Genomic DNA, 17,232 nt, shown 5'->3' on the forward strand with positions numbered 1-17,232 from the left:
CTATGGACAGACTCCGCACTATGGACGGACTCCTTTTTATAAACACACTCTCACCTAAGAACAAACGCTCCTCGATGGACAGACTCCACTCTACAAACAATCACATCTCTACAGACAGACTTCTCTCTATGGACAGACTCCTCTCTATGGACAGACTTCTTTCTATGGACAGATTTCTCTCTATGGACAGACCCCTTTCTTTGGACCACCTCCCTATTGACAAACCCCTCTCTATGGACAGACCCCTCTCTATGGACAGATTCATTTTATAAACACACTCCCATTTAAGAACAGACGCTTCTCGATGGACAGACTCCACTCTACAAACAATCACATCTCTACGGACAGACTTCTCTCTATGGACAGACTTCTCTCTATGGACAAACTTCTCTCTATAGACAGACTCCGCTCTATCAACAGACTCCGCTCTATCGACAGACTCCGCTCAATCGCCAGACTCAGTTTTTTAGACAGACTCCGCTCTTTCTACAGACTCCGCTCTTTCGACAGACTCCGCTCTTTCGACAGACTCCGCTCTTTCGACAGACTCCGCTCTTTCGACAGACTCCGCTCTTTCGACAGACTCTGCTCTATGGACAGACTCCACTATATGGACAGACTCCGCTATATGGACAGACTCCGCTATATGGACAGACTCCGCTATATGGACCGACTCCGCTCAATGGACAGACTACGCTCTATGGACAGACTCCTCACTATGGGCAGACTCCACTCTACAAACAATCACATCTCTACGGACAGACTTCTCTCTATGGACAGACTTCTCTCTGTGGACAGACTTCTCTCTATTGTTGTTATTGTTATTGTTGTTAATGGGATTTTATAACGCGCCTAATCACCTACAGGCCTCTAAGCGCCAGGAAAGATGGTAGTAACAATAACTTAGCAAGATGGGAGCTGGATTATACTGTGCTCATGCTTTTTCTGAACAAGAATGTTTTTAGGTTCTTCCTGAATCGTAGTAGGTTCCCTTCCTGACGCAGTGCCTCCGGCAACCTGTTGCAACCTGTTGACAAACTCCGCTCTATCGACAGACTCCGCTCTATCGACAGACTCCGCTCTATCGACAGACTCCGCTCTTTCGACAGACTCCGCTCTTTCGACAGACTCCGCTCTTTCGACAGACTCCGTTTTTTAGACTGACTCCGCTCTTTCGACAGACTCCGCTCTATTGACAGACTCCGCTCTTTCGACAGACTCCGCTCTTTCGACAGACTCCGCTCTTTCGACAGACTCCGCTCTATGGACAGACTCCGCTCTATGGACAGACTCCGCTCTATGGACAGACTCCGCTCTATGGATAGACTCCGCACTATGGACAGACTCAGCACTATGGACAGACTCCGCACTATGGACAGACTCCGCTCTATGGACAGACTCCGCTCTATGGACAGACTCCGCTCTATGGACAGACTCCGCTCTGTCGACAGACTCCGCTCTTTCAACAGACTCCGCTCTTTCAACAGACTCCGCTCTTTCAACAGACTCTATGGACAGACTCCGCACTATGGACAGACTCCGCACTATGGACAGACTCCGCACTATGTGTGCAAGGTCTGAGTTTTCTCAGTTGCAAGCGGAAAGGGGGATTTAAAGGGAGCGTAGTTCTAATACAATGCACCCATATAATCTCTATTATGCGGCACGTGCTTGCTCTCCCGATGTTTAACCATGTTTGCCACATGGGGACTCAATTTTGAAGCCTATTATAATTTGTAATTCATTTAAACCTGACACAGCCGTGTCAAATTTCACGATAAGCATTGCCTCTCTTTGTGATCATTTTAACTCCAGATCGCCTCCTCGAGGAGTCCGTTCGATCTTTGAAATTATTGTTCAGCGGAGCTCTCTTTCTGTATGTGATTTTTTTATTCCAGTGGTTGACCAGTGGCACAGTTTCAACATTTCTCCTTATGTTGTGTAATCCTCTGACCTGCTTCTTGGTTCGTTTTCCCAATATACAACATCCCACACGGGCATGTAAATCCATAAACTACGTATTTTGTTTTGCAATTTGTTAATGCCTCGTGTTTCCAATAAACTCCATTATGTGCCACTTTATAGCATCAAGACTGGTGGGAATATTAGTAAGACGAGGAGGTGGGCCACATCCGTTTGGACTCATACTGCTGAAATTACCTCCGGCATTCTCTCGATCCCTAAAATTCTTATCCTGTTGATGGGGGCCTCGAGAATGTGATCTAATCGTTGTCCTTCCTGGAAATGCTGCTGACAGACTCTTTGCTGCCTCCTGTGGTTGTGAGGAAGGAAATGGGTTCCTCCCCATAAAACAATTCCGAGGACCATCTCTGAGCATTACTGTAAAGCATCCATCGCCGGGGCCTCTGTATCCACCTGGCTCCCTAAGGGGAAAATACATCCTCAGCTTTTTGCTCTTTTTTCTAATTCGATTTATTGTCCCACGCTTCTTTGTACATCTCCGCCCTGATGAAGGTGTAGCCCCGTCTGGGGCAGCACACCGAAACGCGCGTTGTTTGCCTCGGGGCAACTGGACTGATTCCATCTCCCCCTGCCGGATGAATTGTTTCCATCTTGTCATCCAAACCATCTTGTGGCTGCCAAGTACCTTTTGGATATTTTGTATGCCTGCCGTATGACTTATGTTGAATTGTGGAATATATGATGGTATGATTGTGCGTTATGAATGTGGTGTGTGGGACTATATTTATTCACTTATGTTCTTTTTTTAAATTATTGTGTGGTCTGATATTTATCATGTTTGTCTATGAATTGAGGAAAATGTTTTCTCTATAATAAAATTACTATATACTTGGGGGCAGATTTATGTTGGACTTGCGCCACTTTTGCGTCACGCAACGGTGGCGTAAACGTGGTGCATCCCTGTGACCCATTTGCAACGTGACGCATCTAGGCAGATGCGTCACGTTGTAAAGCCCTGCGCCACATGTGGGCGTTTCGGCGCAGGGTGGGCGTTCCGGGACAGGTGCGCCTCGCAAAAGTGGCTGAGTGAAATCTACAAGATTTCACTCATTCACTTTTAGGCCAATGCTGCGTCAAAATCCTGGACAGATGGGGCACCCCCGAGCCCTGCTGGAGCTGCGTTGCGCTTGCGACGCAACTCCAGCAATGAGCCACCTTTACAGCACAGATGCGTCACGCATCTGTGCCGTTTTTGCCCCATGGTGCGCCGCATTGTAAATGCGGCGCACCATGGGTGGCGGAGCTGCGGCGCACAATAACTGGCGCATCCCTGGGGATGCGGCAGTTATTGTAAATCTGCCCCTTGTATTTTTTTATGTAATTAATTGATTTATCCTTTGTTTGCTCTGGTGTGTAAGAATTAGTAAAAAGGACCCCTTAGCTGGGCCTTGTCTGAAATTACTTGGCAGGTACTCCTTTGCTTTTGGTAGCTCTGCTGTCTAAGCTCACCATGAACCTCAGCAGCTCTGCTGTCTAAGCACAGCTGAACCTCAGCAGCTCTGCTGTCGAAGCACACCGTGAATCTCAGCAGCTCTGCTGTCTAAGTACACCGTGAAACTCAGCAGCTCTGATGTCTAAGCACACCATGAACCTCAGCAGCTCTGCTGTCTAAGCACAGAGTGAACCTCAGCAGCTCTGCTATCTAAGCACACCATGAACCTCAGCAGCTCTGCTGTCGAAGCACACCGTGAATCTCAGCAGCTCTGCTGTCTAAGCACACCATGAACCTCAGCAGCACTGTTGTCTAAGCACACCATGAACCTCAGCAGCTCTGCTGTCTAAGCACACCATGAACCTCAGCAGCTCTGCTGTCTAAGCACAGCTGAACCTCAGCAGCTCTGATGTCTAAGCAAACACCATGAACCTCAGCTGCTCTGCTGTCTAAGCACAATGAGAACCTCAGCCGTTCTGCTGACTAAGCACACCATGAACCTCAGCAGCTCTGCTGTCTAAGCACACCATGAACCTCAGCAGCTCTGCTGTCTAAGCACACTGTGAACCTCAGCAGCTCTGCTGTCTAAGCACAATGAGAACCTCAGCCGTTCTGCTGACTAAGCACACTGTGAATCTCAGCAGCTCTGCTGTCTAAGCACAGAGTGAACCTCAGCAGCTCTGCTCTCTAAGCACATCATGAACCTCAGCAGCTCTGCTCTCTAAGCACACAATTAACCTCAGCAGCTCTGCTGTCTAAGCACATTGTGAACCTCAGCAGCTCTGCTGTCTAAGCACATTGCGAACCTCAGCAGCTCTGCTGTCTAAGCACACCATGAACCTCAGCAGCTCTACTGTCTAAGCACAGAGTGAACCACAGCAGCTCTGCTGTCTAAGCACACCATGAACCTCAGCAGCTCTGCTGCCTAAGCACACCATGAACCTCAGCAGCGCTGCTGTCTAAGCACACTATGAACCTCAGCAGCTCTGCTGTCTTAGCACACCGTGAACCTCAGCAGCTCTGCTGTCTTAGCACACCGTGAACCTCAGCAGCTCTGCTGTCTAAGCACAGAGTGAACCACAGCTGGCCCTTTCATCTCACAGATGATCCTCTCGGCAGCCTGCTCTACCTTTCATCTTACAGCTGCCCCTCTCCACAGCCTGATCTACCTTTTATCTTACAGTTGCCCCTCTCTGCAGCCTGTTCTACCTTTCATCTTACAGTTGCTCCTCTCTGCAGCCTGCTCTACCTTTCAGCTTACGTTTCTTTTTTGTGCAGCCAACTCTAACCTACATTCATGTTACAGCTGCCCCTCTTTGCAGCCTGCTCTACCTTTCATCTTACAGCTGCCCCTCTCCGCAGCTTGCTCTACCTTTTATCTTATAGCTGCCCCTCTCCGCAACCTGCTCTACCTTTCATTTTACAGCCGCCCCTCTCCGCAGCCTGCTCTACCTTTTATCTTACAGCTGCATTCTCCATAGCCTGTTGTACCTTTCATCTTACAGCTGCCTTCTTTTAAGCCTGCTCGACCTTTCATCTTACAGTTGCCTTCTCTGTAGCCTGCTCTACCTTTCACCTTACAGTTGCCCCTCTCTGCAGCCCACTCTACCTTTCATCTTACAGCTGCCCTCTGCAGCCCGCTCTACCTTTCATCTTACAGCTGCCCCTCTCTGCAAGCTGCACTACCTTTCATCTTACAACTGCCTTCTTTGTAGCCTGCTCTACCTTTCATTTTACAGCTGCCGCTCTCTGCAGCCCGCTCTACCTTTCATTTTACAGCTGCCCCTCTCAGCAGCCTGCTCTAGCTTTCATCTTACAGCTGACCCTCTCTGCAGCCTGCTCTAGCTTTCATCTTACAGCTGGCCCTCTCTACATCCTGCACTACCTTTCATCTTACTGCTGCCTTCTTTTCTAGCCTGCTCGACCTTTCATCTTACAGTTGCCCCTCTCTGCAGCCTGCTCTGCCTTTCATCTTACAGCTGCCCTTTTCTGCAGCCTGCTCTACTTTTCATCTTACAGCTGCCTTCTCTGCAGCCTGCTCTACTTTTCATCTAACAGCTGCCCTTCTCTGCAGCCTGCTCTACTTTTCATCTGACAGCTGCCCCTCTCTGCAGCCTGCTCTACCTTTCATCTTACAGCTGCCCCTCTCAGCAGTCTGCTCCTCCTTTCATTTTACAGCTGCCCCTCTCTGCAGCCTGCTCTGCCTTTCATCTTACATCTGCCTTCTTTGTAGCCTGCTCTTCCTTTCATATTACAGCTCTCTCCTGCAGAGAATGAAGAGGTCCTCGGAGCCCCCAATGTCTCACTGACATTCCTCGGCCTCGTATCCAGCAGCCGGTCTGTTAACAGCAGGGACACTGGTGGGGTCGGCGCCCTCAGTGGAAGGAACAGACCTGCCCTCTAGTTAAGGTCTATTCCATTTTATCCCAAATACCTGAGAAACCGGCTTTAAAAAGTGCCCCTCGGCACCATGACAGGGGATTCTTTCATGACCATGGATTGGGGCTCGGGTACCCCCACTTCACAAACCTGACTTAATTCACAAATGTTATTTAATGGGTGCCTTTATCACGACATGAACAGAAAAGAGGCAATCATGTAAACATTTAAATGCATTTTTAAAATATATGTGTGAGCCCCGCCTACGATGTATATTATTGAAATCAATGACGTGATAAGAACTGCTCAGCTCTGAACCTCAGTGTCTGTAGTTCGCAGTTTGGATGTTTGAGGCCTTCACACAACTTCCTCACTCCAGCGTCTCCCAGATACTCATTCCAGCTCAGGTTGAGCTCTGTGAGAGATGTGTTTGTTTTCAGGACAGAGGCGAGAGGAGTAAAGCAGAGCACAGACAGGGGCGTCACAGCTTCAGTTTTATCTTCATTTCCTTTGCGTCCTTGACTTACTCTCTCTAGTGACACGTCCCTCGTTACACATCCGACCACGCCCTGTTTATAAAGGAACCTCATAGGGGGAGTTCTCAGACTAGCAGAGGCGGAGCTAAATGGACATAAATATATTAATATATGTTTTATGCTGGACACGCTGCTGTGGTGTAAATGGTAAAGTCACAACTTTAGCAGTTGTTGCAGTGACCTGCCTATTAATACTCTGCTTGTTATGTAGCATAGACGGGCTTCACACTGTGAATCTCAGCAGCGCTGCTGTCTAGGCACACAGGGAACCACAGCTGCCCCTTTCTGCAGCCTGCTCCGCCTTTCATCTCACAGATGAACCTCTTTGTAGTGTGCTCTACCTTTCATCTTACAGCTGCCCCTCACTTCAGCCCACTCTACCTTTCATCTTACAGCAGCCCCTCTCTGTAGCCCACTCTACCTTTCATCTTACAGTTGCCCCACTGTGCAGCCTGCTCTGCCTTTTATCTTATGGCTGCAATCTCTGCAGCCTGCTCTACCTTTCATCTTACATCTGCCCCTCTCTGCAGCCTGCTCTACCTTTCATCTTACAGTTGCCCCTCTCTGCAGCCTGCTCTACCTTTCATCTTACAGTTGCCCCTCGCTGCAGCCTGCGCTGCATTTCATCTTACAGCTGCCCCTCACTTCAGCCCACTCTACCGTTCATCTTACAGCTGTCTTCTCTGTGGCCTGCTCTTCCTTTGATCTTACATTTGCCCCTCTCTGCAGCCTGCTCTACCTTTCATCTTACAGTTGCCCCTCTCTGCAGCCTGCGCTGCCTTTCATCTTACAGCTGCCCTACTGTGCAGCCCACTCTACCTTTCATCTTACATCTGCCCCTCTCTGCAGCCTGCGCTGCCTTTCATCTTACAGCTGCCCTACTGTGCAGCCCACTCTACCTTTCATCTTACATTTCCCCCTCTCTGTAGCCTGCTCTACCTTTCATCTTACAGTTGCCCCACTGTGCAGCCTGCTCTGCCTTTTATCTTACAGCTGCCCTTCTTTGTAGCCTGCTCTACCTTTCATCTTCCAGTTGCCCCTCTCTGCAGCCTACTCTACCTTTCATCTTACAGCTCCCTCCTGCAGAATGTGAAGAGGGCCTCTGAGCCCCCCGTGTCTCACTGACATTCCTCTGCCTCGTATCCAGCAGCCGGTCTGGTAACAGCAGGGAGACTGGTGGGGTCGGCGCCCTCACTGTGAGGAACAGACCTGCCCTCTGGTTAAGGCCTCTTCCATTTGAGCCCAAATACTAGAGAAACTGCCTTTGAAAAGTGCCCCTCCGCACCATGACAGGGGCTTCTTTCATGACCATGGATTTGGGCTTGGGTACCCCCACTTCACAAACCTGACTTAATTCACAAATGTTATTAATGGGTGCCTTTATCACAACATTAACAGAAAAGAGTCAATCATGTAAACATTTAAATACATTTTTAAAATATATATGTGAGCGCCTCCTACGATGTATATTTAGAAATCAATGACGTGATAAGACCTGCTCAGCTCTGTACCTCAGCTTCTGTAGTTTGCAGTTTGGATGTTTGAGGCCTTCACACAACTTCTTCACTCCAGCGTCTCCCAGATCTTCATTGCTGCGCAGGTCGAGCTCTGTGAGAGATGTGTTTGTTTCCAGGGCAGAGGCGAGGTCTCCGCAGCATGCATTGGTGAGGGAGCAGTCATCCAACCTGCAGGAGAGAAGAGACACGGAGAGGAGTAAAGCAGAGCACAGACAGGGGCGTCACAACTTCAGTTTTATCTTCATTTCCTTCACGTCCTTGACTTACTCCCCTCTAGAGACACATCCAAATTACACACATCCAACCACGGCCTGTTTATATAGGAACCTCATGGGGGGAGTTCTCAGACTGGCAGAGGCGGATATAAATGGACATAAATATATTAATATATGTTTTATGCTGGACACGCTGCTGTGGTGTAAATTGTCAACTCACAACTTTGGTAGTTCTTGCAGCGACCTGCCTATTAATACACTGGTTGCTATATGTGCATAGAAGGGATTATGGTCAGAGGTCTTCAACCATTGGTCTGTTAAAATGTCATTCAAGTTTTGCTCCTCCCACCATAGCAGACAGCAGGACAATCACAACTCTGTGCACATTGTTCACATCTGCCTAAAAATAGCTCCTTCAACTTCAGTGACAAAGCCGAGTTAAAGTGTGTTATTTGTAGAGGCCCATTTGGAAGCTGATTTCTTTTCCATCTTCTTTATAAAGTTTCTAAGTGTTTAAGTAACATTGCAGCTGATTTATATTCAGTGCTCGGTTAGATAAACGTGTATTCTCATCTCCTTCATTGTCTTGACCGGGTTTTTCGTCCCATTTTATGAGTGACGGTGACTTTAGCCTACTATCATCTTAGTATAGTGGTTAGGACTGGAGAATAGGCCTATTTACAAGGCGAAGCCCTTGATTTATACATAATTCGGCATTCTTATCCTTATTTTTAGGACTCATAAGCTTAGAATAGGGGATAGTCCCGTCAATGCAGGTATTATGTTGTCTTTTTAGATAGTTATTATGGAGTTATTCCCCTTTTCTGCTTAGTTCGGGCCCTGTAAGCCCGAAACGGGAGAGACTCCATCTTTCTTTTCTGCCTCGGCTGCTCGAGGTGCTTGTACGTGAGAGGTATTATTTAGCTTTAAGCTGTTTTTCTGCTTGGAGAGAACCGGCTCAGGCTGGCCCTTATCGAAAGAATGTATTTTTCTCTATGTTGAAGACGCAACACCAGGCTGGCCAGCTGGGAGCGCGTCCTTGGCACGGAGTGGTACGGGAATTTGGTGGGCGGCAGGTTACTGGCTGGAAATTTCCATGCTGAAAGAGGGTTCTATATTAGCGAAAGTACAGAGAGGAGAGGTAGCCATTTTCTATTATCCTGTCAGCTAGTCGCAAGCATCTTACAATCTGGAGCGGACAATCGCCATTTTGAAGTCTGGATATATCGAAAGCTGATGAGATCTCAGACCGATTGATGATAGAGAGAGAGAGATGAGGAATAACATCGATAGCCGAGAGTGAAACAGACAGTACCAATAACAGGAGAGAGAGGTTCCGGTGACCTGGAAGAGAGCAGAGAGAGGAGACAGAGCATAGCGGTGCAGACGTGTATCCGTGACTGCAGGGGTGATCCCAGAGATGGTCCAGGGCACAGACAAGCAGGGAACCGAGATGACGACTGAGTCCAGACCCCGTACTCATAAGGTGAAGTCTGCCCTTTCTCAGTAGTGTGCACATATCTATTCTAATTCTTTTATTTGCTTTTTAGGTTATATGTTTATCAATGTTATTGTTAGTGTGTAATAAAAGGGACCCCAGGTTTATAATGAACCAATGTGTATGAGTTATTGTATCTGCTAGAATTAACCTTTTCTTCTAGCTGGATGCTACTTTGTGGACGGAGGCCTATCCCGTCCGGGTAAGTGGTGTGCAGACAAATAGGAAGGGGGGAGAGTTTGGGTTGTTTAACAATTCTTATACACCATGATTTTGGCCATCTTTGTGTGAGAGGATTGGATCACCGATCTACTGCATACAGAATTCCAAACATATATAAGCCCCATTGTAGATACGTGTAGCGATATTTCCCATATAGAGAGAAGATGCATAGGAAGTGATCGCCGATATGTTGCGGCGTTATGTGGCCAACGCCGGATTGTGTTGGTCGTGTGAGGTACCGGGGGGATACGGTACGTGTTTGTGCATGATACGCTGGGGGGATACAGCGTTTATACCCGACGGAAGACTGCGGCTTGCGTGAGCACCAACCAGGGTTGGTGTGTAATGGTAATCTCATAAGAACTGCCCCTTCACGGGTGGAGGCCGGTAGTATAGCCTGGGTATGACTTACCGCGAGGCTATCAACTGTGAATGAGTGTTGTTTAGGATAGCAATCTGGTAAGTATTACTATTAGCAATCCCTATAGGTTTAGAGATATTGTATATATTATATGCATGTATATAGCTAATTCTCCTTCCCAGGAGAGGATCCAGTGTTCATCTAATGAGGGGAGTAAGCCCTGAGGAGGGAGGTGGTTACGTTTCGGCTGGGTGAGTGGTATTTTGGTGAGCTGATTCCATCTAGTCCGAAAATCCAGTCGTTACATTTGGCGTCACGAACCGTTTACGTAAGCCTGTGTGCGCTATTGTGGTTTTATCTTGTTGGTTTGCGCTCGGCGCGTACGGTATTCATTTTTGTATTATTTGTCTATACTGTATATTATTTTTGTTTTATTTCTTTATGATGTTTTCGAGAAAACCAAAGGTTGTTTTTAAATTGCCTGTCGAAATTCCCGGCTGGGAATCGACGCCTTACGGTGCATTGGCTCATGAGTGGGCTAATTGGGCAGGTCTGAGTGAGAATTGGAGTTCTTGCTTGGATGGGGCGGATCCGGCGCAAGTGATCGCTTGTTTGCATAAAGCGCCGATTGTGAAGGGTGAGGAGCTTCCTATATTGGGACGCAGAGGTTGGATTTTGTTGTATGCTTACAGGATTATACATGAAAAATATTCACTGTTGCTACTACATTCTTGTGATCTTGAGGTTAAGTTTGTTGAAGTGCAAAATGCTCACACTCTTCTGAGGTGTCAAAACAAATTGCTTGCCGACAAACTTGAGACTTATCAGACTATTGCTGAGCGGGCTGCTGTCCGTATTGCAAAATATAAATACAAGAATCGTCATGGTCGTGTGAGCAAACGGAAAGTACGTCTGGTCGTGGCGAAAGCCGGACTGGATTGGAACCCTGATGAGTGGGATGGCAATATCTGGGACTCGAATGATTCTGGTTCCTCGGCTGACGACTCTGATAAACGCGGGTGTTCTCGCACTGGTCGTGACCCTTATTCTGACTCTTCTGCTGCACGTGGTGATGTTGGTACACGTAATCCTTCTTCTAAATGTGTCGATTCTTGTCAATCTGATTGTTTTTTACCTCCTACCGATCGCGTTCCTTCTGGTTCGCGTACTGAAATTTCTGCGCATCCCGTCTTTCGACGGAAATTGCAACAAGCTCCTGGTAACCCTAATGGTATTCCTTTGGATAGCTTGGAATACTTTACACAACAAGAGATTAGTGACATCCTTGACCGATTTCGACAACGTCCCGGTGAGTCTTTACTTACATGGATGGTGCGACTTTATGAATTGGGCGCTGCTGGTATTATGTTGGATAGTGGTGACAGTTTGAAGTTTTGTTCTTTGAGTACTGATTCTACTGTTCAGGATCATTTTCGTAACTACAACGTTCCAGGTCAGATTAGTATGCTTCAGTTAGCGACCGAAGGTTGCAATCATAAATATCCTACTGAATCTGACTGGCCTGTCAATGACAAACCTTGGTACACTTTACGTGATGCGGCGCAACGTCTTAAGGAGGAAGTGATGAAAACTGCGATTTTCCTGGGTACGTCTGACAGATTGTTGGATGGATTGTTGACATCTTCTGTACGGAATCGTATCATTCGCTTTTCTCCTGTCGCATATAAACAAGTTATGATGACTTTACTGATTAACCAGACTGGAAGTCCTTTATCCATGGAGCTTGAAGCTGTGCGTCAGCTTGGTGAGTTGGGTGAATGGCGACCGGAGGGTCGTACTTGTGGTGATTATAAGTTTTCACGACGTGATATGTTTTTTGACTTGCTTGAGGATGGTGTGAGGAGAGAGGAGATTGATGGTGAATCTAATTCTCATTTGTGGTATTTGTTTCATAAGCGTGGTTTGGACCGGAAGGAGGGTGCAAGGTGAGTACGTAAGCAGGACTGTGACCGTGAGATTTCTGGTGACAGCGATGATGACAGACGCCGTGATGCTTCTGATCGGCGTGACCAGCGACGGCATGAGAGAGATGTGTCCCCTCATCGAGAGAGAGAGAGGGGGAGAGAGGGAGAGAGAGAGAGGGGGAGAGATGAGTGTGTTGATCGCAATTATAAAAAGGAACGGAATTACAGCAGTCACAGAGATGAGAGAAGTCAGTCCCCTGAAATCAGAAGAAGAGAGGAACGACATAGATTATCTGAACGAAATTCACAACCTAAAGTAGAAGACAAGAACCCGTTTCATGACGGGAAAGGATATGAACGAGAGGTTACATTACCTAAAAGATTTGACAGCATTTACCCTGATTTGTCTTGGTTGTCCGAATGTAGCAAAACGGACTAGGAAATAGGTCAAGCTCCGGTACGCAATTGGGCTCACAAAGATCGTAGACCTTATGTGGATATTGAATTTTTTTGGAGACATCGTAACATACAGAGGGCCCGAGCGTTAGTAGATACAGGAGCGGACGCCACATTGATTCATGGAAACCCAAAGAAATTTGAAGGCCAATTTTTTACTATTACTGGTTTAGGTGGAAAAGAAACTCCTGCAGTTCAGGCAAATGTTGACATAAAAATTGGTCGAATTCCCCGAAAAGAATATTCTGTTTTGGTCGTGCCTCTTTTGGAATATATAATTGGCATTGACATTCTGAAAGGCACGATATTACATTTAGATGATGGATGCTATCAATTTGGAATTCAAAGATACATATCTACAAAACCTGTATGAGTTGGTCGTCTAAGAATGCCCCCTATAATAATTCCGCAAGCTACAAAAGTGATTTCCCAAAAACAATATCGTATTCCAGGTGGTCATGAGGAAATTAGTTCTACTATTCAGGATTTAGTGAACGCAGGAGTCATAACTCCTGTTACCTCTGCTTGGAATAATCCCGTTTGGCCTGTGCGCAAGAGTGACAATTCTTGGCGCATGACTGTTGATTATCGCGAATTGAACAAACATACACCCCCTTTAACTGTTGCAGTACCTGACATTATTACTTTAATCGAGAGAATTCAGAAACACCCAGGAACATGGTATGCTTCCATTGATATTGCAAATGCGTTCTTTTCCATTCCAATTGCCCCTGAGTGCCAAGAGCAATTTAGTTTTACGTGGGATGGGCGCCAAATGACGTTTAGAAGTCTTCCCCAGGGCTATGTACACAGTCCTACGATCTGTCACCGGCTGGTGGCAGAACATTTAGCTGAAATACCCAATGATCCACAGATACACATGTGCCATTATATTGATGACATTCTAATTCAAGGTGAAACGGAAGATCAGGTTCAGACACGACTAGATCAAGTCATTAGGATTCTACAAGGGAAAGGTTGGGAAATCAACCCCGATAAATTGCAAGGTCCTGCACAAAATGTTACATTTTTAGGCATTGATTGGCATAAGGGAAACAGAGAGGTTATCCCACAAGTGAAACAGAAAATTATTGAGTTTGCAGTTCCCCGAAATAGGAAAGAAGCTCAAAAGTTCATTGGTTTGTTTGGTTTCTGACGCCAACATATCCCACATTTAGGTCAAATATTAGCCCCTTTATACAGAGTTACCCGCAAGAAAAATGCGTTTGAATGGAGTAAACCACAACAGGATGCGTTTGATTTGGCTAAAGAAGCAATCCAGCATGCTTTGGATTTGTGGCCCGTACGTGATGGTGATGTGGATTTGAATGTGTCTGTGCATGGTTCCTATGCAAGTTGGAGCTTATGGCAAAAACAAGGCAGAAATAGAGTAACCTTAGGATTTTGGACTAAAAAGCTACCTGATGCTGGTGAGCGTTATACACCTTTTGAAAAACAATTACTTGCATGTTATTGGGCTCTGGTGGATACCGAGCAATTGACTCTGGGACATGATATCATTTTGAGACCTGAGATTCCTATTATGAATTGGGTTATGAGTTCGCCTAAAACTCATAGAATTGGACATGCTCAAGAAGCAAGTGTGATTAAGTGGAAATGGTACATACAGGATAGAGCACGTGTTGGTTCGAAAGGTGTTGCAATGTTGCATGAGCAAGTGGCGCAGGCGTCGTTGGCTGAAGCTGAGAATGATCGTTCTGTACCTGTAATACAGGAATCCCCCTGTTAAGTGGGGTAAGCCATTTGATGATTTGTCCGTGGAGGACAGAAACCATGTATGGTTTACGGATAGTTCGGCGAGGTACATTGGAGAAAAGAGGCATTGGAAAGCTGTATCCTATAACCCTATCACACAAAGATTGCTGAGTATATCTGGTGAGGGAGAGAGTAGACAATACGCTGAACTATATGCCGTATATCAAGTTTTGAAGCAAGAACTTCCAGGTACATGTCATATTTTTACTGATTCTTGGTCCACTGCAAATGGATTAGTGGTTTGGTTACCTACGTGGCATGCCCGTAATTGGCAGCTACACTCCAAAGAATTATGGGGAAAGCATTTGTGGCAGGAGATTTGGGAATTGCTTCCACAAAGTACCGTCACAGTGTATCACGTAGATGCCTATACACCGATAGACTCCCTTGACAAATTCTTTCACAATATTGCAGATGAAAATTCTAAAATTGCTGAGGCTGTGGTGGACATGCAAGATTCTGATTTGGCGGGATTGGCGAAGTGGGCCCATCAGAAGGCAGGACATTTTGGAGAGAGAGCCACTAGCAGGTGGGCTGCTGATCGAGGAATTTGTATTCCTCTAAATTTAATCAAAGATGCCATTTTACATTGTCCTATATGTCAACATTCTAGACAAAGACAGGTGCCACAAATTGTTAGAGGTCAATTACATCGAGGTAAATTACCTGCACAAGTCTGGCAAATCGACTTTGTAGGCCCACTTCCCATGAGTAAAAATTGTCAATACATATGCACTGCTGTGGACACTTATAGCGGTCTTTTGGTAGCTTTCCCTTGTAAACGTGCCACACAGGTAAATACCATCAAAACGCTGGAATTGATTATGCTGTATTATGGTGTTCCATTTCAAATTCAATCTGACAATGCTTCACATTTTAAAGGAAGACTGGTGCAAGTATTCTGTGTTAACAATTATATTGATTGGGTATTTCTTATACCATACTACCCACAGGCAGCCGGCCTGATTGAGAGAATGAATGGTTTGTTGAAAGACCAACTGAGAAAACTGTCTGATAATTCGTATAAGAATTGGCGTGATCATTTATATAATGCTTTGTTGATTTTGAATAATCGCCCCTATTTAAATGCTGTCTCCCCATTAATGAGACTTTTTCCTCCAAATGTTGATGCTAAACCAAATACGATTCACAATACTATATCCTATCGGGAAATGACACCCGGAGCTTTAGCTCCTTGTCGAGCCACTCCTGGCTCTGCAGGTTTGGACCTGCATGCTATGTCTGATGTTACTTTACATGGAAAAGATCGCACTGTCATTGAAACTGGCATTGGTGTGGGAATACCGCCAGGAAGTTTTGGATTGATTGCCCCAAGATCGGGCCTGGCTCTGAAAGGCATCCAAGTACTTGGGGGAGTGATTGACAGTGATTATCAGGGAGAGATTAAGGTACTACTGCTTAACAGCAGTGATGATGAACTATCAATACATAAAACGGACCGAGTTGCTCAATTGCTAATCATGCCTGTTTTCAGTGGCGAGATCAAGAAAGGCACTGCCCCAACTCTGTTAACAATAAGAGGCCAAAAAGGGTTTGGTTCTACTGATAACCCAGGTGCAAGAGTGTGGGTACAATCGCCTATGAATCCCCCTGAGCAAGCTGGAATAATTGCAACTGGTCATGACAATACTGTTCTAGTGATGAAGCCAGGGAAAGATGGCTGGGAGGCTGTCCCAGCTGACAGATGTTACCTACGAGAATGAATAATACCTGTTTTTGATTCCTACTTTTTTCTAGATCATCTTCCGGATTGCTGCTGTGGCGTGTGCAGGCGCTGGACTCCTTTTGGCCTGCTACGCCGGAAGAGGAAACGATCGACAGATTCCGGATGACTCTCCAATGCGGAGACAACGTTCCTTTGCTGCGTGGGATTCTTCATCTAATTTCTGGACGACTCTTGCTCAAAGAGTCACTAACTCTCCACATTTTTGTTTAACGCCGATGCGTTCAGTGACTGATGTTCTAGCGACTTGCTTGGTTGCTGTTCCAGTATCCATAGAGACCATTTCTCATATTTTCAATGTATCTACGACCCGTCCCAATATAATTTTAGGTGACTTTACTACTCATAAGAACTGTCCCGTATGCACTGAAATACTTGATCCGGTGCCCCCAGTTCACTCTAAAATTGTTACGTTTAATATTACAGAAGCTGATCTATGCTTTTTTATGACATGTGACCCACGAGCTATCACAGAATGTGTTCGTCTGAAATTGAAAACTACTTCTACACTTACTGCTCATGAACAAGCGTTGTGCCATCCACTACTTCCCAAATTTTGTACTTCGGTTAAAAATAATATGACTTGTAAACGTTTAGTAGTTACCCCCAGTCATTATCGTGCAATGTCTTTGCCTTCTGGTTGGCTTTTTTCCTGCGGCAACACCTCTTGGCCTTACATTCCTGCGAACATTACGGGAGGACCTTGTGCTATTACTAGACTAAGCCTATTGATGTTCTCTTCACATCCTGATGCAAATTCCCGAATAACCCGTAATGCTGTCGTTTTGGACGAGGACTGTGATTCTTCACTTCATTTGTTTTCTAAATCTGAATATCTTAGTTTGGCTGTTTCCATTATAGGTGTTTCTGCCCTTGCTGTGTACAATGCTAAAACTATTGGTAAAATGGCCTGCTGGATGGTCAAATCCATTAATAACACGTCTAGAGTTCTATCTGACATGCTATTAGATGCCCAGGGTGAGCGTAGAGCAATTTTACCAAATAGAGCTGCTATAGATTATCTTTTACTTAAACACGGAAATGACTGTTCTGACTTTGAAGGACTTTGTTGCTTTAACCTTTCAGACCACACTAGATCAATTCAGGTTCACATTGACAAACTCCACGACTTGACCAAAGAGATCAGAGAACATATAGATCAGAGCTGGTTTGACTGGCTTTTTCATT

The 17,232-nt window shown here is 45.9% G+C and overlaps 1 protein-coding gene across 1 annotated transcript in view; it reads right to left on the minus strand.

The window, feature by feature from the left end:
- LOC144774144 (NACHT, LRR and PYD domains-containing protein 12-like) overlaps window positions 1-17,232 on the minus strand; it is a 518,892-nt gene that overhangs the window by 214,982 nt on the left and 286,678 nt on the right. The window contains exon 4 of the mRNA XM_078659163.1: window positions 7,842-8,015. Coding sequence (XP_078515289.1) covers window positions 7,842-8,015 — 174 coding nt within the window. The remainder of the gene's footprint in view (window positions 1-7,841; window positions 8,016-17,232) is intronic.

The sequence above is a fragment of the Lissotriton helveticus genome, chromosome 8 (assembly GCF_964261635.1).
Source record: "Lissotriton helveticus chromosome 8, aLisHel1.1, whole genome shotgun sequence".
NCBI lineage: Eukaryota > Metazoa > Chordata > Amphibia > Caudata > Salamandridae > Lissotriton > Lissotriton helveticus.